This window comes from Hippichthys cyanospilos, chromosome 14 (assembly GCF_059441005.1).
Source record: "Hippichthys cyanospilos isolate Australia breed blue-spotted pipefish chromosome 14, RoL_Hcya_1.0, whole genome shotgun sequence".
In the NCBI taxonomy this organism is placed as follows: domain Eukaryota; kingdom Metazoa; phylum Chordata; class Actinopteri; order Syngnathiformes; family Syngnathidae; genus Hippichthys; species Hippichthys cyanospilos.
In genome coordinates, this window is record NC_142382.1 from 2,520,994 (window position 1) to 2,545,949 (window position 24,956).

Genomic DNA, 24,956 nt, shown 5'->3' on the forward strand with positions numbered 1-24,956 from the left:
CGTGTCAATCAAAAACATGACCTCATTTTATTTTTTTGCATGTGCAATAAATAACTTTATTGTTGCATGAAAACATCAACAGCACAACTCAGCAGGAAAAAAGTTCACTCCAGAAAAAACACACAACTCACACACACAAACACACACAGAAGAAATCAATAATAATCATAACCGTTTCAAAAATAAAACAATTTACATCATAGCAAACAAAAGAGAGCAGAGGAAACGACAGCGGAATATTTATCGGATACTTTGTGACGGACGACAAAATACGGGAAAAATTTGAAGATTTGTAGAATAGTATTAAAATATTCTTTGCATTTTGCATGTATTCTATCCTAGCTAGATATTTTTATTTATATATATATATATATATATATATATATATATATATATATATATATATATATATATATATATATATATATATATATATATGTAAGATTGTATAAATGAGGTTTATCATTGCACTGTTGTTAAAAATAAACAGCGTCAAAGAAAGTCGCTGTAGAAAAATACTTTGCTTTATGCGCTTTATCCTATTATTTATTTTGTTTCTAATTCTAACGCAGGGCAGAATGAACTCAGCTACTTGGGATAACTCGAAATGGAACCCGGCCCAAACACGGTCGACTTGCGCTCAGAAGGTGGGAATAGGAAGCAGGAAGTGGGCGTGGTTTGATTTATTTTTTTTTTAATTCTTCAAATGGAAAGTTGGGCGAGTACTGATTCTTGGAAAACAGAAAATGTCCATTTTCTTTCAAGAAATTTGAAAGAAAATGCTAAATTAGAACAAAGGTGAGGGGAGGAGTCTGAACGTCGTCGTTTTTGGCGGGAAAATCTGTGAAAAAGCCGAGCGCCAAACGGCGCGCGAACGCCGCAATTTCCGATAAATTTTCCAAATGTGCCGAGCGCGGCGGATGTAAAACGCTTTTCTGTTTCCGTTGTTACCAGCACATGCAGTGAAAATCTCGTGCAAGGTTAGCATGCTTGACACTCGACACGCACACAATTTTTTTTTTGTTTTTTTTAACAATCGGCCATCTTGGGCTCGGCCACGCTTGAAAATGTCGACGTGATTTTGGCCTTTGGGCGCGCCGGTCCGTCTGGGTCCGGTGGGATCGTGGAAGTGGGCGGGGCTTGGATGTCGTGACGCGGGCGGAGGTAAGGCGGGGCTTAGCGCGGCATCCTCGAGTGCATTAGACGAATAAGGCTTCAAGGGGAACAGACGCAGCAAAGACAGGCGCGCCGGGACCGGGTGCAGGGACCCCCCCGGACCCCCCCTCCCAAAAAAAACCACATCAAAATTGCACGTCTTCAATAGGTCCATTCTCCAAATCCATAAACTGAGAATTGAACGGGGCTACGTCCATATTTACGCTAAATATTTCTAAATATGGCCCATTAGAATTGGGACCACATGTTGAAATTTCTGATTTTTTTTTTGTGTGTGCTTTTCTTGTTCGTTAAAAACCTGAGGTGTAAATCTTGTTCTGAATTTCTTTTTTTAAATTCGTAGCTCTTGGAACGCCCCATTTACTACTTTTTGTCCATCCTGTTTTTTAACTTTAGAACAGATTATCAACAAAATTTCGCTAATATTTTTGCCGATTTTGGGCGGGATTTGAATTTTAACATTATGTCAATCATCAGGCCAATTACGACTAAAAAAAATGCAAAATTTAAATTGTTGCGATAGAAACTGCTCAATTTTCTCACCTCTAAAAACCTGTCCGTTTTATTTATTTATTTTTTAAAATTTAGATCAGCAAAACATCAGCAAAATTTTTCGCCGATTACTTGAGAGATATTTAATTTCATAATCTTAGGCTTTAAAGCGTCAAAATTTCAACCCCGTGCAGTATTTTGGTCCATCTTTACATCAAAGACATTCCACAGGAAAAGCATTGAAAGACCACCAGCGGGGAGCTGAAATTTCACCCAGATGGTGACATGTGAAAGTTCAACACTACTAAAATATTAAACATATAAAACATATAATAAAAAAAGTATATAATGTATAATAAATAATGTGGAAGCAAATGACCCAAAATGGTCAAAGTAGTGCTCAAGGGTAAAAAAAAAAAAAAAAAAAATGCTGGCCAATGAATCTGTCAGTCCCTACTTAAAAAAAATGTGAAATTATTAAACTATTAACTTCATTCTGTCCTCTAAAATATCTTTTTTTGTTTTCCTCGCGACAGCACGGACACAAACAACTCTTTCGGACGACGTCGATACATAAAAAATCCCCAAGAAAGAAATCCGAGAGAGGAACCGAAAAGCATGCGCCCGAAAAAAAACAAAAAACGGCAAAAAATAAACCATGACAGCAATTTCCCCAGATAACGCGGCGCCGCATGCCAAACGCCACAAACACGGACAACCGGGAACTCAACGTGCCAAAAACAAACAAAAAAAAAACAAACGATCCGGTCACGGAACACCAAGGCACTATCGCAAGCAAAGTGAGTGCGAGAACATGGTGTGAAAACAGCAAAGCTTCCGCTCTTCTTTCCTTTTTTTTTTGCTCCTTTAGGATCCCAACTGGAACCGGGCAAAACCGCGCAAAGAATTGTCAAAAATCCCGAAATCTTTAAGCTGATAATCCCATTTAGGAAAGTCTGAAGGTGACTAAAAGAGGGGTGACAAACATATGGCCGGCGGCCCGTTTCCGGCCCGCGATTGGATGTAATGGGGTCCGGATGTTTGTGTTTTAAAATTGATATCGACGTTGTGCTCGTACTATTTTGGACCCTTGTGCAATCTTTGCAAAATACACTAGCATTTATTAATGCATATACTCATTTTTGTATTGAATTTATCATAGGATATTTCTCAGAGGTTATTTGTAGCCATTTTATTTAAGTGCATTTCATGCTAAAAAAAAAAAAAATGAAAGCAAGTATCATTCTCGCTGGTATCGGACAGCAAACCACGGTGCATTCAAATGCCGCGCGATTGTAAAGTTTGCCCGGCTCCGGTTCGGACGTCGGGAACCCGAGACGTTGGTCAGATTTGCAGCGTTGCATCAGGGAGGGGGGGAGGGGAGGGGGAGGGGCGTCGGGGGAAGGCGGGTCCGCCCGTCAGAAATCCGAGGGGTCCTCCTCCGGCCGGGCGGCGGCGGCGGGCCCGCGGACGGGCGTCCCGTCGCTCTCGGGTTGGGCCTGGGGGGCCCTGCCCGAAACGGGCTCCTCCTCCGGCGCCGGCGGCGGGTAGAAGTCGTCGTCGAATCCGCAGAAGCCCTCGTCCACGCCTTGGTCGTAGCGCCGGTAGGTGGACGCGTGCGCCTCCTTTTCCCGGGCCGTCACCTCCAAGGTGCTGTTCCACATGCCGTAGCCGAAGTAGATCAGCACGCCTGCGGGGGGAGGGGCCCAAACATTGCGTCAAAACGCGCCGCGTAGAAAAAGCCACCCGGATCGGATCGAAATGGCGTCGGGCCAACTTTTGTTTTTTTTCATTCCGCCCCCACGCTTGGGTTAAAGAAATACCCCCAAATGTTGGGTGTGTCCCTCGACTCATTGATGTCATTTTCAAACCAAGCGGAGCAAAGAAAAGCCAATTATTAATAAGTATACAGAATAATCCAGGAAGATTATTTTAAAGCCAATGGACACAATTTCTTGGGTTGCGTTTCACATCATAACCCAAAAGTTGGGTTGTTTCCAGGGAGTTGGGCTAAAATAAGAAACAGCAGAATTTGAATCTATGAAATTGTAGATCAACCAAATTGGGTTATCCTACAACCCAAATATTTTTTTAAAACACACCTCAAAAAACTGTTGGGCTATTCACAGGTTAAAAATGTTCTGTGGTGCACTGCCGGGTATTAAAATAAGACAATTATGGGTCGGAAAAGAACCAAACCTAACCCAATTTTCTGGGTTACGTTTTTATGAAATCACAAGCGAAAACTATCTTTTTTTTTTTTAACAGAGCAATCCAGGAAGTTGGGTGAAACTGACCCGACTTGGTCTTCATTTGACCCATGACCGGGTCAGTTTTGATTCAACTGTTGTTAAAGTGTATTTGACGCATGATATATAAGAAAAAAAAAATATGTAAGATATGATACATAAGATAAATATACGTTTATATGATACTGACCTACGAGACACCATACGGAGAATCGTATCCAGGTGATGGCGGAGAGTTTGAGCATGAGGTAGATGTTGACCAGCATGGCGGAGGCGGGCACGAAGGGCACGCAGGGCGCCATGTAAGGCAGGCGCTTGGGGTTCTCGGGCTGCCGCAGGATGACGACCACCAGCAGGGCCAGGACGGCCGCCAGCGAGACCAGCAGGAGCAGAGCCCACCAGCGAGCCTGGCCGATGCTGCCGGCGCCTGGAAAACATTTGCTCTTTGCCCTTGGTCCCGTCGGAACGGGCGTTGGGGAAGGTCCCGCCTTACCAAATATGATGAAGGAGCAGAACGCGAACATGAAGAGGAAGAGCAGCAGCACGCAGACGGTGACCGTCCTGCCCGTGGCGGCGGTGGGCCGGTCCATCTTCCCCGGGAGCCCCAGTCGGATCCTCAGGGTGTAGTAGCGGGGCCCCAGCAGTTTCTTGAGGCGTCGGGCGGGGCCGCTCTCCGAGCCCTCGGCCTCGATGCCGCTGCCCATGTCCACCGTGCCGTAGTTGGGGTGCCCGGCGGCGTAGGCGTTCTTGTCGGCCTTGCCGATCAGCATCTCGTTGTCGCCCAGGGACGGCAGGTTCTTGGCGCCGCACGTGTTGGTGCTCTCCTCGCCGGCGTCGTCGAGGCCGGGCGAGCGGGCGTCCTTTTCGCACTCGGCCAGGACGCCTTCCTTCCTCTTGGCCTTCTGCTCCTCCGACAGGAAGTTGACGAAGCCGTGGATGTCGCCTTCGGGCTGGTAACGCAGCAGCAGCACGCACAGGCTCACCTGACGGCAGCGTCGTTTTGGCGGAGGGAAAAGGCCAAATGCACACACAGCGCTCAGTGCTTCAAAAGAATGTAGGTTTTTACATTTTCAAATTAAGAGCAAACTAACTGGAACATGGAGCAACTTATTGGTAAACTGTGTTAAAATATTGCTTTTCAAGACCAAAACGGCAAATTTTCAAATTAAGAGCATATTAATTGGCACATGGAGCAACTTCTTGCTCATTTGTGTTATAGTGCCTCCTTGCAAACAATTCAAAAGTGTTGCTTTTTAATAACAGAAGGGTACATTTTCAAATTAAGTGCACGTTAAATGGAACATGAGGCAAATTCTTGCTCAATTGTGTTACGGCGACTGCATTGCAAATAATCAGAATTGATTCCCTTTCATCGCCAGAACGGTACATTTTCAAATTAAAAGCAAATGAATGGAAACATGAAGCAACTCCCTGGTAAAATTGCATTGCAGTGACTCCTTTGCAAATTCTGCTGCATTTGTTATAGCCAATGATGTTACATGATCTATCTTTTGGAGTTGCTGAATAAAATATGATGGATCGATTTTATAAACACAAAATTTTTGTACTCACCAGCGTGTAGGCCAGCAGCGTGCCGATGGACATCATCTCGATGAGGTCCCTGAGGCTGACCAGCAGGGACAAAAGGGCAGCCAGGAAGCCCGACACCACGCACGCAACGGCTGGGGTCTCGGTGTACGAAGACACGTGGGCCAAGAACCTGAGAGATATCGCGCGCTTAGACAAAAGTAGAGCTTTGGTGCAATCCTGTGGCATCTTGGTGCAAAGCCAGTAAAGCCAGTTGAGGAGCTTCATTTCGACTAAAAGCAATCTTGTAGAATATTGCTGCCCAGAAACTATGTTAAAGTGAGTTATAGTGCTCCATTTAGACAAAAGTAGAGCTTCGGTACAATCCTGTGGAATTTTGTTGCCAAGGAACTAAGTTGAAGTCAATTGAGGAGCTTCATAGACACAAAATGCAATCTTGTAGACTCTTGCTGCCGAGAAACTATGTTAAAGTGAATTATGGTGCTTCATTTAGACAAAAGTAGAGCTTTGGTCTAATCCTGTGGCATCTTGGTGCCGAGGAAATAGGTTGACGTCAACTGAGGAGCTTCATTTAGAGAAAATGCCCTATTGTATACTCTTGCTGCTCAGAAACTTTGTTAAAATGAGTCATGGTGCTACATTTAAACAAAAGTAGTGCTTTGATGCTACCTTGTGGCATCTACAGACATTTGCGCTCAAATTCTTGAGTAGTCACAGATACCAATTATCAATACCACTAGTAATTTTGATACAAATAATATTTTTATGGATGTTTGATTCCACTTTTGTTTAGACTTTTATCAGTACAAATACTCATCTTCAATATTGTCTGATGCCGATACCAGTTACTGATACTTATATATTCTGAAATAAAAAGACTGGGACTGACTTGAAGAGCAGGCCGTCGCCCGCCATGGCGTAGATGACCCTGGGCATGGGGAAGAGCGAGCCCAACAGCGACACCGTCAGCCCGGCGATGGAGCCGACCGCCACCACGTACTTGGCGAACATGCAGCCGTGAGTGGCGAACATCTCCATCAGGGGGGCGTCGCCGTCGATCTGGTCGTAGGGGACCATCAGCGTCAGGATGACCGACACCTGCCGGAAAAACCACGACCCAAACTGGCTCAAATAGAATGTCCTTTTTGACCCAAGATTGGGTTATTTTCTACCTGAAACTTGGGTCAAGGTGACCCAACTTTCTGAGTTGTTTTGTACAAGACAATATAAAAAAAAATGGGTGGCTGTGTGTAAAAAAAACATAAAATGTTGTGTCCAATTGACCCAACTATTGGGTCAGTCCGTTTTTAATTTGTTTTTTGTTTGTTTTTTTGACCCAAAAGTGTATTCAAATGAGACCCACATTTCTGAAAGTTAGGTCATATTCACCCAACTATTGGGCCGATCTTTTTTTAACCATGATTGGGTTACTTATACCCCAAATTTGGTTCAAAATGACCCAACTTTCTGGTTCATTTTATAGCCTACAAGGCAACCTAAAAAATGTTGTTTTGCATAAAACCACAGAAAGTTGGGTCAAATTCACCCAACTATTGGGTCAGTTCTTTTTTTGCCCTATGACTGCGTTATTTATGAACCAAATGTTTTTGTTTTGCTTTTTTGTAAATTATTATTTGAAAAATAACCCAACTATTTGCAAGTGTTGCTATGTGATTCACTAAACCGACCCATAAAATTGGGTTATATCTGTGTGATTGATTTAAGTAACCTGTAATTGGGTTCATATATATATATATATATATATATATATATATATATATATATATATATATATATACATATATATATTAGAGTATCTAAACATTGCTCTGGAAGCAGAGAAGTGAAATGCCTCTGTCTCCTTCAGAGGCTGCCGTTGCCCTTGGCAACCGTTATCCGACGTGTCAGAATCACAAAGTAAGCCGCAGACAGTCGTAAAGGGTAGGCTGTAGGTGCTCGGTTTCCACGGCAACCTACCGACACGTACGCCGTGAGACACGTGACCAGCGATGCGGTGATGGCGTACGGGATGGACGTGTTGGGACTTTTGGCTTCCTCTCCCGTGGTGGCGATGATGTCGAAGCCGATGAAGGCGTAGAAGCACGTGGCGGCGCCTTGCATCACCTGCGAAAAAGCACCGTGAAAAATGCAACTCGTTCAATGCCGCTGACGGCTATAGACGCCCAGGATTCGTTTAAACGGTAGTATTGCTTTTAAAACTTTTACTACGCACCGTAAGAATTGCTTTGAAAAAATGGGGGGAAAAAACGTTGACTTTTGACATACCCCCGACCAGCCAAAGGGCAGAAATCTGCCGTGGTCCCAGTTGTCCCCGTTGACGAAAAACAGCCCGGCCACCATCAAGAAGATCCACACCAGCAGGTTGATGACGTTCAGCACGTTGTTGAAGCCCACTGAGTTCTTCACCCCCAGCGCCACGATCACAGTCACCAGCAGAGCGATTAACAGCGCTAGCAAGTCAGGATACGACTGTTCGCCTTTACCTGATCGCAAAAACACAAATGCAGTGGACCCCCGTGTTACAGCGTCCCTGGCTTACGTTATTTTCATGTCGCGATGTGGAATACTGACTTTTTTTCATTCCCTCTTTATGGTATTTTCCCCACTTTGCAACCAAAAAAAACTGTCATGACCCTCGGGGCTTGGCTGTATTTGTGTTGTTTAGATTCCATCTGTAGCCGTTTTTTGATAATTGCATTTGTTTTCCGTGGCCGTCACATGAGTATCTGTAGATATACTCACCAAAGCCGTTGAGCGTTCCAACGTGCGCGGTCATGAAGGCGCTGATGCTGTGGTTGGCCAGCGAGTCGGCCATGCTGCTGAGGGCCGAGGCGCCGGCCGCCGTGCCGATCAGGTACTCCAGGATGAGGTTCCAGCCGATGAAGAAGGCCACGCACTCGCCCACCGTCACGTAGCTGTAGGTGTAGGCCGAGCCGGTGGTTTTTGGCACGCGCACGCCGAATTCGGCGTAACACACTCCTGCCACATGGGTTAGAGTTGCGGGTTAGGCGGAAACTCCGCCCACTCACCGAGATTCAGTTAACGAATTTTACGACAAATGAACAGCGGTTTAAAAAACATTTCTATATTTCTAATACATGCTTTAATAAATTAGCAGTTCGACGGTATATAACTATTGCTGATTTGTGCTAATCTCCGTTAGCTTGACTCATTTTGACTCATAGCGCCACCATGTGAGGTCAGACGCATATCAAAGTGCATATTTTTGGATATTTTTGAATTCGATACGCATATTGACACACTTGGGGCATTTTTCAAAATTGACATTTCATGGCCCCGCTCCGAAAGTTTCGCACGAAAACTTTGCGGCCACCTGACAAAATGGAGGCCACGGCGGCGATGATGAAGGACACGATGACGCCGGGTCCCGCCATCTCTTTGGCCACCAGGCCCGACACCACGTACATGCCGGTGCCGACGCAGCTGCCCACGCCCAGCGACACCAGGTCCACGGTGGACAGCACGCGGGCCAGTCGGGTCCCGTGCGGGCCCGTGCCCGACATGGCAGAGTCCAGCATGGACTCCACCGGTTTGGTTCTGAGGACCCGTGAGGTAAAGGTGTGCCACACGGCGCCCCACTGGACCCGCCGGGGATCCAGCTTGGCTGCCAGGCGGCTCATGGCGAAGGTTCTGGTCCCGGAAGGATTTTTTTCTCTGACGCTTGGATGTGGAGGGACCTTTTTCTCAAGATGAGATCACGATCTGGTTTTGGTTCACCGGAGTTTTGGTGCCCACATGGTGAGAAATTACCTAAACAAAAAACAAAAAAAATAGATATATTTTTTGCATTCAAATGGACTGATCAAATATAACCCAAAAGTGGTCCAAAGTCCTGTTTTAACCCAATTTGAATTTTTAAAGCAACTGAAAACAGTTGGGTCGAAAATAACCCAAATAAACTGATTTCTGGAGTCATTTATAGAGTCGAATAAATAGCCAACATGTTTTTTTTTTCAATCTAAAAACAGTTGGGTCAAAAGGTCATTTATGCAACCCAAAAAGATGGATCAAAATAACAACCCACAATTAAAAAAAAAAAAAAAAAAAAAGTTCAAAATCACAAATTGGGTTATTGTATGGGTTATTCATTTGTGAGTTTAACAAATAACCCAAAATTCTGTTTTGGTCTATTTTTGACCCAGTGTGAGTTTCTTTTTAGACCCAACAGTTAATTTTATGAAACGTTAGGTTAGAAAAACCCAAATGGGTATTTATTTATCTTTTTTAATTAGACCCAAGTTTTGACCCAACTGTCTTTGGAGTGAACAATTGAGTCAAAAATAACTCAAATTTGGTCAACAAAGGACCAACAATTGGGTCAAAAATAACTCAAATTGGGTCAACAAAGGACCAAAGAAATATGTTGGGATATTTATTGAACCCACAAATAACCCACACAACCCTTTTTTTTCTTCTTAGACCCAAGTTTTGACCCAACTGTCTTTGGAGTGAACAATTGGTTCAAAAATACCTCAAATTTGGTCAACAAAGGACCAACAATTGGGTCAAAAATAACTCAAATTGGGTTAACAAAGGACCAATGAAATATGTTGGGATATTTATTGAGCCCACAAACAACTAACCCACACTACCCATTTGTTTTTTTGTTTATTTCAATTTATTACGCCCATGTTTTGACCCGACTGTTTTTAGAATAAACAATTGGGTCATAAATTACTCAAATTAGGCCAACAACGGACCAAAGAAATATGTTGGGATATTTATTGAACCCACAAATAACCCACACAACCCCTTTTTGTTCTTCTTAGACCCAAGTTTTGACCGAACTGTCTTTGGAGTGAACAATTGGTTCAAAAACAACTCAAATTTGGTCAACAAAGGACCAACAATTGGGTCAAAAATAACTCAAATTGGGTTAACAAAGGACCAATGAAATATGTTGGGATATTTTTTGAATATCAATATAAATAAATAACCCACACTACCCATTTGTTTTTTTCTTTATTTCAATTTATTACACCCATGTTTTGACCCGACTGTTTTTAGAGTAAACAATTGGGTCATAAATTACTCAAATTGGGCCAAACGGATCAAAGAAATATTTTGGGACATTCATTGAACCTACAAATGAATAACCCACACAACCTTTTTTTTTTTTAATTGATGAAAGTTTTGATATAAATGTATTTTTGTACATGTTAACCCAAGTGCTGTTTTTTTTTTTTTCTTCTTCTCCCAACTCCGCAGCTGGGGTATTAGCAGCAAATTGCACATGCGGTCAGGTCTCTCCACTCCAACCCAAGCTGCACTCTGGCAGCTCGGTGAGCAAACACTCCACTGAGGAGGCGCTCGGCTCTCATATCAAACACTCTGCCGCCGATTGCTATTATCGTTCAGGCGCGCCAATTTGTCTGCCGCGAAAACATTTATTTTCAAGCACAGGAGGAGATTTTCAATGCAGTCAAATATGGAGGGTTCCCCTGAGGTCAATTTTGAGGACCGGAACACAATTTACAGGAAATAATCCATGCTGGAAAAGAAAAAGCAACGCATAAAAGAGGAAAAAAAAGATGTCTGAATTTTTGACTAATATAGCTGGCGTTGGCGGTGAATGAGTTAGCTTAAAAATTAGCTTTAACGTCTTTGATTGGCTTCTCTGTTTGGTAAAAGAAAAAACAAATCAAATATAAATTGGGTTATGTTTGAAACAGTTGGGTTATTTTGACAACAAATGTTTAAGAAGTCGATTTGTACTTAAAACAATCCAAAAAATGGATTGTTTTGTACATGACAATCAACTTCAATTGAGCCAAATTTATGATCCATATTTGGGTTATTTTTGATCCAAAGGCTAGGTCAGTCCTTGTTTTGTTTTGTTTTTTTAATCTCTAAGTGTTTTTTTTTAACAATAGTTGGGTTTCAAAACCAAAATTTAAATGGGTCTTTTGAAAAAAAAAAAAACACACACAAAAATGGACAAACATGTACAAAATATGTACAAAACATAATTGGGTCAAACTGACCTCTTTTCTGTTCCGGTATTTGGTTATTTTTAACCCAAATGTTTTTAGAGCGTAGCATAATAAAAGTCAAATGTCCCAAATGCATATGTGGACATATTACAGAGTGGAGAGTGGCAGTATTTATTTATTTTTTTTAACCTTGCTTGTTGTAAACAAGACTTTTGTTTACCTTTTGGATAGACGCTAATGGCGGCTGCAAAGCAAGGCCAACCTTTATCTTTGCTCTTGGCAAAACCCGAAGCAGATGGGCGCTTTGTCTTGCCTTGTTTGGCCCACGTAGGATTGTTCAAACACACACACACACACGTGGATATGTGTGTGTGTGCATGAAGTGGATGTCATTAGCCTTTAGCTGACGTCATTGCTAGCTAAAGGCAGACAAAGGGGCGGAGATTCATGAATAGAAAGGTGTGGCTACTCCAGGGAGGGTAGGTCAGATTTTAACGGGCTTCCTGCAGCCATAGATAAATGTCGTTGGATGTGACGGGAACGGCAGGTTTTCTTTTCAAATAAAGAGCAAATTAATTGGAGCATGGAGCAACTCGTTGCTAAATTGGGTTATTGTGTTGACTTTTCAAAATTATGTAGACCTTTATTTCGGAAAGTTTGATACGGATGAGCATTGGTAAAAATTAGAGGAAAATTAAAAATATATTTTATATTATAAAATTAAAAATTATATTGTATTTGAAAAAAGGTTCACAGAATTATTCAAATGAATTGTTATAAATATATCAATTCTTGTCATGTGTGCTTGTGTTACAAACTGGCTGGTCAATTTTGGGTCCTAATCGACCGATTATTCAACCGACCGATTAATCGGTCATGCCCAATCAGAAACCAAAACCATGTTATTAAAAACCTTAATCCGGGCTTGAAGCTTTAATTCGAAATACTGATTTGGCTTTCAGATTCTCAATTTGAACTCTGATCCAAAGAACTTTTAATATGAGGGCTGCTGTTTTGGTTAGCAACAAAGACCAGAATGGCATCAGTGGTTAAGTCCTACACACTTGTTTTTATTCTTTTTTTTTTAATAGGAAAAAATGAGGCATCTATTTGTGCTGGACATAAAATGGTGGAAGAAATTTTTTTCGATTATTATTTGATCAAATACACTAGTGTGAAATGTGCACTGCTACGTTAGCAAGCTAGGCTATATACACCAGCAAGTGCCCTCTGACGTGAAGGTGTCTTCAGGGACTCAGAGTGTGTGTGTGTGTGTGTGTGTGTGTGTGTGTGTGCACACACATGCCGTTTCTAAATCTGTCTGTTACGTAATCCTCGGTTTCCACTCCGTCACATATTTGTTTTTTACTTCCTCATCATCAAATGTGACGTTGAAAACAACAACAAAAAAAAGTGTTTCATCATTTGGGTTATTTTCGACCCAACTGTGTGTAGAATGTAGCTTTTAAAAAATACACACACATGCACACACACATTACCAAAACACATTTGTCCAAATTATGTAAAAGAAAAAAAAGGGTTATTTTTTTACCTACCTATTGTCAGAATGAAACAGATTGGGTAAAAATGGGACTTTTTCCACCCAATTTAATAACCCAGTGTGGGTTAAAAAAAAAATGGCATTTTTACCCACCAATTAGCTGATGAGTTTTTTTTCCAACAAATGTTGATACATTTTAAAAACAGTTTTGGTCAAAAAAAAAATTAGTCATGTAATGTAACCCAACTTTTTTAATCAATCTACTGAGTTTATCTCAACTGCGAAATAACCCAAAGTTTGGGTTAGTCCTTATTGAGCCAATATGGGTTGTTGTTTTTCTTTACCCAGATCGTTTTAAATTCAATAAGCCACAATGCCACCTATTTTAATTTTTTAATTTTTAATTTAGTTGAACTCTAATGTGTTATTTTGCCCATTTTTGGCTCATTTTCTTCCACATCGTTCTGGCACTATTTTAGCCACACTCCTGCTAGCGTGATAACTACTCCGTCGTGGCATGTTGAACTTGCCATGTTGTCACCATCTGGGTGAAATTTCAGCTCCCTAGCGCCTTCTTTCCATGCTTTCCTTTTGATGTGAAATACCGGAAAAAAAATAAATAAATCGATGGATCGGACAAAATAACGCGCAAGGGGTTAATGAAGCACCTGTGGCATTTGGGGGGTTTCGAGGGGGGGTGTTAGATGTCTAGAAGGCCAGAGAGCGACAGAGACTAGAAGGGTGGGGGGGAGGGGGGGGGGGGGGGGGTTGTGGCCATGCCACGAGGGATTAGCCCACTTGTGCGCCGTGACACACCACATCACGTGTTTATGCTAGCTAGACGAGTGCGGAAAGATGTGGAAGCGGCTTGGATGGGACTCACCCGTCGCACCCCGACGTCCGATCAAGGCGAGGCGCCGAGGATGATGGTGACGATGACGACGACGACGCGCCCGCCGCAGCGTCACCTTGAGCCCGTTCCCGCCCAGGCGCAACGAGGAGGGAGGAGGCTTTAAAAAAAAAAAAAAAAAAAAAGTCAAAGATGCCGGGAGGAGAGCGGGAAGGCAAGGCGGAGGACTCACTGCGGCATGGCTGCTCCGAACGACGGCCGCATCAGCAGCAGCATCTCCGGGCTGGAGGACGAGGAGAGAGGATGGGAGGAGGAGTGTGAGGGCGGGAGGGAAGGAGGGAGGGAGGGAGGGGACGATGATGCAAAAAGCTTTAAATCATTCACCAAGCCGCGCGCGTGCGCGTCCCTGCGTGCATGCGCGCGTTGATTTTTTTTTTTTTTTCCTCCGTCTAATACAGCGGATATGAGACGTCTTGTGCCTCCCCGCAAACGCATTTACGTGCGCCCACGGGGTTTGATTTGGTAGCCGATTTTTTGCCGGGGAGCGGATTGACAAGAAGGATGAATTGAGTGGGCGGGGAAAAACTTTACGCAAGGGAGGGGCGCGGGCGAAGGGTAGAAATCGACCAATTGCGGGGCAGGTACGGATCGGGCAGTGCAAGCTCCTCAATTAAAATCAAATATAAACATAAAAATTGTTTTTTGGGTAGGCGTCTGCAGAATGAAATAAAAACAAATTAATATAGTCGAATAAAATAAAGAATTAAAAGTAAAAGCAAAAAAAAACAATGAAATAATAAATCATCATAAAATAAATCAGTTAGGAATATATATCAATAAAAACAAATGAATAAAGTCAAATAAAATGAAGAAAAACTAAAAGTAATGAGTAATAAACAAATATGAATTAAAAAATAAAAATAATAAAATAAAATAAACTAGGAAAGTAAATACAGTAAATAAAAAATGAATAAAGTCAAACAAAATAAAGTAAAAGTAAAATTGTAACAGGAAATAGGAAAATATACAAAAAAATGTATTAAAAAAATCATAAATACGTGAAACTTAAAAAATGTAAATAAATACGTAATCAAATACATAAATGACTAAGAATAAGTAAATAAAAAATGGAATTAAATTAAACCTAAATATAACTATATATAAATGAAAAAAGACATGGATAAACACATACTTACATAATCAATAGCATAAACATAACAAACATAATAAACATATAAATGAATACAAAAATATATAGGAATAATTTCGGCAAATGTGTTAAAAATAAAGACATAGTATATTATATAGTTATTCAAATAAGCCAATGAATACATTTTAAAAATGTAAGCAATTAAGTCAGCAAAAAAAAGAAGTACATATTTATACGATATGAAAATATACTAAAAATTCACACAAAATATGAAAAATATAAACATCAAAAAACGAAGGTAGTTCAAAGACTTGAAAAGTAGCTGCGTCATCGTGACACAGGTGGCAACAACAAATCAGTGACTCAGCACCCAAGTACGCTGAAGGAAAGGGACAGCAATCATCCAAAGCATACCACATCACGGTAGAGGCCATTTTACAATTGACGTTTTGAAGGGTGCCGGCGATCGATACAAGTAGCCATGGCAACAAGTAACCTGACGAGCGGCTGCGAAAGGTCACGGGAAAGTGGGTGGAGAGTGAGGGGGCGGGGCTTGATTGATGTTTAACGGACGTTCATTGGGAGGAGTCCTCCGAGGCTTTTCTCTCTCGTCAAATATTCATCGCTTCCATCCGTTACGATCGCCAATTAAAACCAGACGGACATTCATTATTAAGTGAAAGTAAATGCTACTAAATTATGACAGGAAGCTTTGTCGGAGAAAATATTCGCGCCGAAATGGCCGAGAATGCAAGCGGAAGAATTTAGTAGGAAAATCGAAGGAATAATAGCGCTCAGTTATTATTCAAAATAAAGTATTGCCAATCAACAAAAAATTACTTTGTTTGTTTGACTTCCCTAACAGAAAAAAATATTGAAAAAAATCATTAAGGAAATCTCACGGAAAGCACAAGAATAAAACAATAAACGTAACATTTGTAAATAGTGGAAAAATTCCCAGAAAAAAAAACACAAAACAGATCAATAAATTAACGTAAAAATATTAGTAAATACTTAAGAAAAATCTCCAGAAAAAACACAAAAACAGATCAATAAATGAACATAAAAATATTAGTAAATACTTAAGAAAAATCTCCAGAAAAAAACACAAAAACAGATCAATAAATTAACGTAAAAATATTAGTAAATACTTAAGAAAAATCCCCAGAAAAAAACACAAAAACAGATCAATAAATTAACGTAAAAATATTAGTAAATACTTAAGAAAAATCCGCAGAAAAAAAACACAAAAACAAAGAAATACATTATCAAGGAAATATGAGTAAAAAAAAAAAAAAAAAATGGGGGTAACATCTCCGGAAAATACAAAAACAAATCAATATAAATACTTAAGAAAAATCCGCAGAAAAAAAACACAAAAACAAAGAAATACATTATCAAGGAAATATGAGTAAAAAAAAAAAAAAAAAAAAATGGGGGTAACATCTCCGGAAAATACAAAAACAAATCAATAAGCTAACATAATAATATTAGTAAATATTTCAGAAAACCCTCAGAAAAATACAGAAAATAGATTTAATAAATTAACAAAAAAAATTAGTGAAAATAAAAAAAAATATGTTGAAAAGGTCGCAGAAAAACACAAAAATAAATCAATAAATGAACAAAAAAATGTTATCAAATAGAGAAAACTCCCGGTAAAACAAAACAAAAAAAAATCAATTCATTAACATAAAAATATAACTCAAAAATCCATCTCAGAAAAACACAAGACATAGCATGCTGGCTCGCTATGGCGTGACGCTTTGAGCGTGACGAGTAGCGAGAGACAGCTGGGCGACCTGACTGCCACTACCCATAATGCAATGCTGTCTGATGTGGTCACCGGGCCGCCGGGCATCGCTGACCCTTCGCAGGGGGATGAACCGTAGCCGTAGCTCTTTGCGTGTGCGTGTGTGTGTGTCCAATATAATCTACACACACTGACATTAATACCTTTGTTTTGTTTGTGTACCTTCATAGCCCGAGGTACGGCTAACGACCGCCTCCGTCAAATGAACACCTGCAGAGCATTATGGGATGGCTCGCGGCAACCGCGGCGACACACACACACACACACACAATGACACAATGACCAAAGCCAGATTTGTTTGGAAAGCTAGCTGCAGCTGCCGGAGATTTTCAATGACTTTTTCCAATGATGTTATTGGAAAGATTTTTTTTTTTTTTTCCCATTTCCCAATTGCATGAATTGATGCCTCCAGATATCAAATACGCTTTACTTTAAAAACATTTGGATCAAAAGTAACCCAGTGTTTGACATTGTCGACATTTTTCGGGTAGTTTTGTGCAAGAAAACACACAAAAATGCGGTTGATTTCAAACAAACATTGTTGGGTCAATAATAACCCAATAATAGGTCAAATAAGGACTACCCAATATTTGGGTCGGTTGGCACAGTTTTGGGGGTTGTTTTAGACTAAAGATTATTTAATGACTACGAAATAATCAAGTTCAAAGTTGTTCTGTGCAAAACAAACTAACAAAGAATTATAAACTAAAGTAATAAAAAAAATAATAACCGCTTAAATTGACCCAAATATTGGGTCAGGCATCAACGTGATTGATTCACAACAAAAGCTCTTCAAGGAACAACTTTTTATCACTTCCTGCATAAGAAACTGCATTCTGTTTTTTTTAGGATGATGAGCTTTACAAAATCATAATGCTAGCCTATATTGGGAACTGCCACAGATGGGCTAATGAATTGTCACAAATCTTAAAAGGATGTCTTTTTACACGTTGTAAATAGAGGATGCTCTGCGTAATTTGAGAGTCGGGTTTGTAGTCATCAAATTCAAAAGATAAATACATTTACACATGTAATTTTTGCCTCATTTTTCAAGATTCTTTTTATACATTTGCAAAAATGAATCGGGAAAAAAAATGCACATTTTCATTGCTAAGTGTATAATTTTGAACATTGTTTTTCTACGTTTGGAAAAAAAACTTTAGAGATGAAAAACAAGACTGCTTGGATTAAGGCTGTAAACAACAAGATGTGGAGAAGTGAAGCGATGTGAATATACCTCGGATTCACTGTATTCACAACACTTCATTTTCTTCACAATTGTTTGGTTTCCGATACATATACAAAAATTCAATAACAAATGTGCATTACTCATTTTGAAAGTGAAAAAGTAGAGCTGTAATGACAAGATGTGGAAGAAGTGAAGCGATGTGAATACACCTTAGATGCACTGTATTTACAACACTTCATTTTCTTCACAATTGTTTGGTTTCTGATACATATACAAAATTTTAACAAATGTGCATTATTCATTTTGAAAGTGAAAAAGTAGGGCTGGAACACAAGATGTGGAAGAAGTGAAGTGATGTGAATACACCTCAAATGCACTGTATTCACAACACTTCATTTTCTTTACAATTGTTTGGTTTACAATACATTTGCAAAAGTTTAAAAATAAATGTGCATGTATTTATTGTGGAAGTGAAAAAATAGGGCTGTAACACAAGATGTGGAAAAAGTAATGTGAATATATTCACACACTTTATTTTTGCCTGTTCATTAATAATAATAATAATTAGGAGATTTTGTTTGGTGTTGTATGTACTGTATAGTTTTGAGAAAGAGAAAAAAAGACAAGATGTGGAGGAAGTGAAGTGATGTGAATACACCTCCGATGCACTGCACTCACAGCACTTCATTTTCTTCACAAATGTTAACTTTCGGATACATTAAATGAAAAAATGTGCACATTTTTATTGGGAAGGTGAAAAGGTTGACCTTTAACAACAAGATGTGGAAGAAACAAAGTGATGTGAATACACCTCAGATGCACTGCATTCACAACACTTCATTTTCTTCACAAATGCTTGATTTCTGATACATTTCCAAACTTAAATTGGCACAAAAAAAAAAAAAAAACACACAGCACCCTTTCATGATGTGCCATTGTGTCACTGAAAATTTAGGTCACGATAATACGACCTAGCAATAAGTTGATTCATGTTCCAATTCATTTTCTCTTAATTAGAAAACAAAAATGAACTGTTCTTGTTTGTGAATTAAGGCTGTAATAAAAATATAGGGCAAAATTGAAGAATAAATTCTAATTGCACTGTAGCCACAAAACTGTATTTTTGCCATGATATTTTTAAGAATTTGGTTTTCTTTTTCTTTTTTTTTTTTTTGTTTTTATACAGTGGCAGAAAAACAAAACTTTCAGCAGACTTTCATGATGTGCTCTTGTGTCCGAGTGGAAAATTAAAAACACTTTAACACAACTTACCAATTGGTGGTTCATGTTCCAACTAATTTGCTCTTAATTTGACTGGAAAAAAGAACTGTTCTTGTCTTTGACATAAGTCTGTAACAACAAAAACATAAAAGAAGTGATGTGAATAATTCCTAGTTGCACTGCGTTCACACTATTTTCTCCACAATCATTAAGACATTTTCATCAATAAATAAAACCTTCAGCTCACGTTTATGACCTTTCGATAACCGAGCGCGGGGGCAATTGTGTTTTTACAAATCTAATCAAGGACGGTAATCCAAGCAAGCGATTGGATTACGCAGGAGGAAGTGATTAGCATGTCCCAACATGAGGTCGAGCTAACAGGAAGTGTCTGATGGGTCACCCGTGTGTGCGTGTGCGTGAGTCATCCAGCCCGAGATCAAATCAGTGGACGCAAAGTGGAGTCAGATGACGCGGATCGCCTTTGGCCATCGAGAGTCTTAGTTCACAGACTCGACTGTTTTTTTTTTTTAAACTAAAATGTGATCAAAATACACTTTCAAATCAAGTAACGCTTTTTTGTGAGTGGATTGATTTACATATTGGAGGGACTATTTTAAAACCGACTTCAAAAATAGGGTGCAGCGCATTATAAGGCGCATAGAACAGAAGCTGCAGCTTTGCGTTATGTGTCCACTGGATGGAGTTGCGCTAAAGGGAATGTTAACAAAACAACCAGATGTCAGGCAAACTTTTCAATCAGAATTTAAGAATAACGATTTGTGGAAAGTACTGTTAGAAAAATGGGAGAAAATACCTCTTGATTATATAAAAAGGCTGTTTAGATCAATGCCAAAACGCATAAAGAGCTTAAAGGAACGAAATTAGGATTCAATTACATATTACACTTACATTTTTTAATCAAATTGCAAGCAAAATATATTGCTTTATTAATTCAAGAAAAAGAGTTAAAATGGTACTTTCTATTACAAAAATCAACACGACTAAAATGTGACCTTGGAAAAATAAAAAAAAATTACAGTTAAGTCATAAGTATCAAAATTAGCCCCGTTAAAACCAAAATTTTGAGTTTACCACATTTTGATATACACTTAACTCGTTAAATACGCATTTAAAAACTCTTAGGTACTAATTTAAGAAGGGTCGAAAAAATAAGTGCTTAACTTATTAAATACCAACAATTTACAGCATAAATGAATGAATGAAGTAACTGCGATTGACTAACTAAGACTCTTGATACGTCAAACTACGTCTTTGGGAGGGAATGATTTAATACCCAATAAATATATTGTAGCTGACTAAATTGTGTCTCTATGGGGAAATGGCAGTAAAGTCCCAAATATGAACATTTGCTGTTAAATACTGGATGGCCATGGCCACATAATAAATTTTGCGGATTAATTCATATCCCACGAACACAATAGTAATAAGAAAGATAAAATTTGTGTTGACTTCCTGCGCAGCAAAGTGTGCAGGATGAAGGACGCCGAGGTGTCCTCTGCTCCAGTGGACACGGCGCACCTTAGTAATTAGTCAGCGGATGTTTGACAAAGCTCAAGCGGAGCTATTATTAGAACGTTTATGACCCTCATTGCGGTGACTTTGCTAATCATATTGAGCCACACGGAGTCCAAATATTGGGAAAAAAAAAAAAAACTTACCACAGCAAACCATAGCAAAGTTGTTAATGCGGTAGCATTGAGCCTCGGAAATTGCGCACGAGAATAATCGGGGTTCAAATCGCAAATTCGTAAAGATGACGTCTAAATTTACAGTTTAAATGTTTACGTTTCCGTCATCTCTTGCGCAATGACTGGCGGTGCGTTTAATGGCGACTCATACTGTAGGACGTCTCAAACATGATTGGAAATACTCATTCTGTTTGTTTAGTTTTGAATGTTTTTGTGAATTGTCTACTCAATTTCTTAAGACATACGAATTTTATTTGGGCCAAAATACACAGAAGAATAAAACGATCTTAATTAAAAAATGTTAGTATTGAGGCTTCGATTAATTAAAATATCAGTTGAATATCAAACCTTTCCATTAAGTAATAATAAATTCATTCAGGCTTTGATCAATTTAAAAAAAAATGAATTGAATACCAAAACCTGAATATTGGCTAAATTAAGTTTGTGTTTTTTTTGTGTGTGTGTGTTTTTCTTGCTGCGAAATTATTGCATTTTATTTATTAGCTAAAACGTAGCGTCCTGGCTCGAGGCATTACCCGCACAACTGCCTGGTGGTGCGTTCAATGACTGCTCACGCAGTAGGAAATCAACGCAAAGACGAACATAACGTGACAAGTCTTTGCGTTTATTGCAGGGAGCGCAAGGAAATGTTTTAATAATGATTTGATAAACCAAAATTAGGTTTTCGAAGAGTACGTTAGCGAGACGGGTTGACATGAGTGCGTTGAAACAAATTTGTCTGGATTTGAAAACAAGCGCACGCCTTTGATGGTCGTTTGAAGCGGGAGGGATGGGGAGCGGCAAAACAGACGGCGGGCCAAGAGAAACAAGACCACCGTCGTGCGTGCGGATGTACAGTAGTGAAAAACATGTCTTCCATTCGAACGTGGGACATCCAACATAACTTCCTGATGTAAACAATCGTTTTTTTTCAAAATGTTTGGCTAAAGAAAATGGCTGCCGCTAAACGACGTTAATAAAAGCAATAAATAGGGCGAAAACAAGCCCCGACTTTATTACAAGTGGGTCAATATTTGGACTTCATAAAACGCGGGAGCTTGGAGACAAACGGACATGTCAGCGGGACAGATGTTGTCCAGATGTGAACGCCGGTTGAGTTTTGAATAGCGGGAAAAAAAATGTGCAAGGCCGTATTTTGATCCTTTTCACAGTCATTCACTTCCGCTATCGTGCTAGCAAAGCGGTCACCCCATATTGAATTTTTGACATCTGGGTGAAATTTCAGCTCCCTATTGTCTTCTTTCAATGCCTTAATGTGAAGATCAAAGGATCGGAGAAAAGATTGCAAAAGGGTTAAGTGGCACTCAAAAGGAGGTCGAAATGAGTTCAAAATAACAAGCCCCGCCCCCCTCCCACGCCCCCCCCCCCCCCCCCCCCCCCCCCCCCCCCCTCCCGCGGAGAGCCGAGCCAATCCCAGACTTCCCCCGGAGCGGATCCCGGCCCACGCTGTTTTCATAGCCGCTCCCGAGTCGTCCCGCATCTTCAAACACACGGGCGCACCGAAAACATTTTCACCCGCCCACTCGCACCAAAGCGCCGCAACCCGAAAGGACATTCGAGATGTTTTCAAAGGTCAAAAGGTCACCATGTTCAAATGTGGGTATATAGGGGGATTTTGGAAACTAGTTTACTGGTAATATGAAAGGATTCATCCATAACTAATCAGCAATCAAATTAATCGGTTATTTTGGAGAAATATTTATTTAGGGAGCGAAAACTGCCCAACGGGCTCAGAATTTCTTCTGCAGTTTTTATTGTGAGATTTTTTTTTAGGCCTAGACTGATTAGCATTGTCTTGAAACAAAATCAAATAATTATAAGCATTTTTTTTGGGCGGGGAAAAAAAATATACTACCCATTTTCCAACAATTTACAAACCATACAATGTCAATTTGAAGGGAAAAAAAGTGCAATTTTTGAATAAAGAAATTGAAATTAGGCCGCGGTTTTAGATATTAATTAATGAATCAACCAGAATAATTCAATATTTGAAGAATCATCTGTGGTAGTTTTTAACATACAAATTGAAAAAAAACTAGTAAAATAAGGCTCCATATATATATATATATATATATATATATATATATATGTGTGTGTGTGTGTGTGTGTGTGTGTGTGTGTAAATACACACACATACAGTATATGCATTTAGTTTTATATAGTATATTTCTATATATGTGTAAATACACACTCATATATGCATTTTGCGTTTTATATATATATATATATATATATATATATATATTTGTGTGTGTGTGTGTGTGTGTAAATACACACACATACAGTATATGCATTTAGTTTTATATAGTATATATTATTTATATATATGTGTAAATACACACTCATATATGCATTTTGCGTTTTATATATATATATATATATATATATATATATATATATATATATATTTGTGTGTGTGTGTGTGTGTGTGTGTAAATACACACACATACAGTATATGCATTTAGTTTTATATAGTATATATTATTTATATATATGTGTAAATACACACTCATATATGCATTTTGCGTTTTATATATATATATATATATATATATATATATATATATATATATATATATATGCTGTGTGTGTGTATATATATACATATATATATATATGTGTGTGTAAATACACACACATATATGCATATATATATATATATATATATATATATATATGTGTGTGTGTATACACATAGCATTTTGTCTTTGAACTACTAAGATGGAAGCAATGATATCTCAAATCAAATTTAATTGACCTTTCAACGTTAACGCCGATTAGCTGTGAAAAATCACTCTTGTATTTTTTTCCAACTTTTTGATCCTTTTGTACTTTGTCGCGGGCGGCTCACCTGATTTGTACTTCCCGTCGATCCTATGGCCAACGGCCCCGTAGACGGAACCAACCGCCGGGTCGCGCCGTGTCACGGCCGACCACCGAGCTGGAACCGCGGTCGTCGTCATCGCCCTTGGAAGCGTAAACCTTGGACCGCATGGTTCCCGTCGGGGCCCCCGTCGTCTCGCTCCGTTCTCCCCGGATCCTCAAGGTGACTCGGACCCGGGCGGGACGCGGCCGGCTCGACGCTTCCTCTTGTCCAGACGCTCTCCGGTCCCGGCGCGGATAGCCACTGTGGCCGAGTGCCCACGAAACTCTGCTTAACTTCACAAACTCCTCTTTGATTTGCTATTTTTGGAAAGCTCCGGCTTTATTGCTCTTTCTTCTTTTCTTCTCTTTGGTCTTTGCGTTCCCTGACTTCTGTTTGTCCTCAAGCGGTATTGCATGAGGGGAAATTAATTTTGCTATTATCGTTGTTTTCGTTCATAGGGAAACTTAAGTTGACGCTCTGCAAAAGAGTGGAACATTTTAGCAAATGGTGACTTTGTGTTCTAATCACTTTGCTCTTAATTTGAAAATTTAAACACACACTTCTCGTTCCTGCATTAACAAGCATTAAATTTGATTTGCTGATACCTGGGTAAACTCACACAGTACACTCTGAAATCCATTTAAGGACCCCCATTTGGAAACCATTTTGCGAGTGCTAATTTGCTGTTTTTTTTAACTCTTTCAATCGCACAGATGCGTTTTTATGTATCTTTCAATAGTCGATTTGACAGAAAACTATCCTTTACCCTAATATTTGGGGGAAAAAAAACTAAATGAGTACCTGGAATTGAATGTTTGGACCATAAGAGGTATATGGGATTGAATGGGTTAATATTTGCGGTTTCCGACGGTTATTTATTTTTGATCTTTAATGTTCTTTTAAAAGCATGCTCCTTTATGTATACATTGTGTTGTTATGATGTAGCTCGTACGTGGCCTTTAAGTCCAGCTCACATTTAAAAGAGACCAATTATGGTGAAATAAATGCAAAACTAAAAAACTAACTGCTTAAAAGTGACTTTTGATCCATTTGCAGGGAAAGAGCATTTCAAAAAGGCCCGAGAGGGAACTTTAGCCCCCAATGGCAACAAAGTATGCTAGCAGTCAAAAAGTTTGAAACAGCGCGTCCTTGACATTGTTCTCGCAACGTGTTCATATCTATCTCAGACGACA

The 24,956-nt window shown here is 39.6% G+C and overlaps 1 protein-coding gene across 2 annotated transcripts; it reads right to left on the reverse strand.

Annotated features, from left to right (window-relative positions):
- Positions 1–682: 682 nt before the first annotated feature.
- Positions 683–24,034, reverse strand: slc7a14a (solute carrier family 7 member 14a). Of its 2 annotated transcripts, XM_088432938.1 has the most exons (13): positions 23,749–24,034; positions 19,216–19,293; positions 14,024–14,074; positions 13,825–13,951; positions 8,821–9,257; positions 8,229–8,465; positions 7,752–7,969; positions 7,443–7,589; positions 6,355–6,563; positions 5,490–5,637; positions 4,411–4,900; positions 4,108–4,344; positions 683–3,358 (listed from the first exon to the last, which is right to left on the reverse strand). In XM_088432938.1, exons 5-13 carry the CDS (start codon positions 9,125–9,127, stop codon positions 3,087–3,089), a joined length of 2,265 nt encoding a protein of 754 aa, XP_088289064.1. In that variant the 5' UTR covers positions 9,128–9,257; positions 13,825–13,951; positions 14,024–14,074; positions 19,216–19,293; positions 23,749–24,034; the 3' UTR covers positions 683–3,086. The 2 variants fall into 2 exon arrangements, with proteins under 2 accessions (XP_088289064.1, XP_088289065.1); XM_088432939.1 differs by lacking the exons at positions 19,216–19,293; positions 23,749–24,034 and having other exon boundaries at positions 14,024–14,733.
- Positions 24,035–24,956: the final 922 nt, after the last annotated feature.